Genomic DNA, 628 nt, shown 5'->3' on the forward strand with positions numbered 1-628 from the left:
ACAGATTCCAATATTAGGTATATTATGCAAATGCAATCCTATTTGATTTATTAAGTTTTAGATACATTTATATTTCTGTGTTCGTATGGAATAGTAGTTTATGTCGGGAAGCTGGCTTTAGTATAATCCGGCATTCCCTTTATTTTTTAAACGACAAGGAATTTTTTGATGAGACTTAAAAATAATATTGACTTGCTAGTATCGGAACTATTTCTTGCACGTNCCAAAATTTCTTCAACGGCTCGGCGCCAGTGAGGGTATGCTGCGAATGCCGCATTATACTAAAACCAGCCTTTTGACATAAGCTACTATTCCATACGATTGGGGCACGTGCGAAATGCGGATTTTCCCAGTTGCAGTACTGCAGTAACTCGACACCTTCCTCACCAACAGCTCTTTCCTCTATGAGCTTCTTAATGTAACTGCAAATAAAAGAAGGAAATTTTAGAAAAATTACTATCACACCACACTCTTGTAGTATATTGGCTATCAAGCACCAGAAAATTTCCATCACGCATTCCATATGCCACCAATTGTCGTGGATCAATTAAAATACTGTCATCACAGCTTTTTGGTACTCCAGCAACTGGTGTGTCTATGGCGGAGTTATGTGGAGCTGTTGCATGAC

The 628-nt window shown here is 38.4% G+C and overlaps 1 protein-coding gene across 1 annotated transcript; it reads right to left on the reverse strand.

Moving 5' to 3' along the window:
* Window positions 1–220: 220 nt before the first annotated feature.
* On the reverse strand, window positions 221–622 carry LOC108382254 (probable ubiquitin carboxyl-terminal hydrolase FAF; the record flags this gene model as incomplete). Its single annotated transcript, XM_017638637.1, has 2 exons — window positions 471–622; window positions 221–422 (listed from the first exon to the last, which is right to left on the reverse strand). Coding segments are annotated over exons 1-2 (255 nt in total), but the record flags the coding sequence as incomplete, so codon positions are not given.
* Window positions 623–628: the final 6 nt, after the last annotated feature.

Source organism: Rhagoletis zephyria, unplaced genomic scaffold (assembly GCF_001687245.7).
Source record: "Rhagoletis zephyria isolate East Lansing unplaced genomic scaffold, Rhagoletis_zephyria_1.1 Rzeph_scaffold_25963, whole genome shotgun sequence".
Classification (NCBI taxonomy): Eukaryota; Metazoa; Arthropoda; class Insecta; order Diptera; family Tephritidae; genus Rhagoletis; species Rhagoletis zephyria.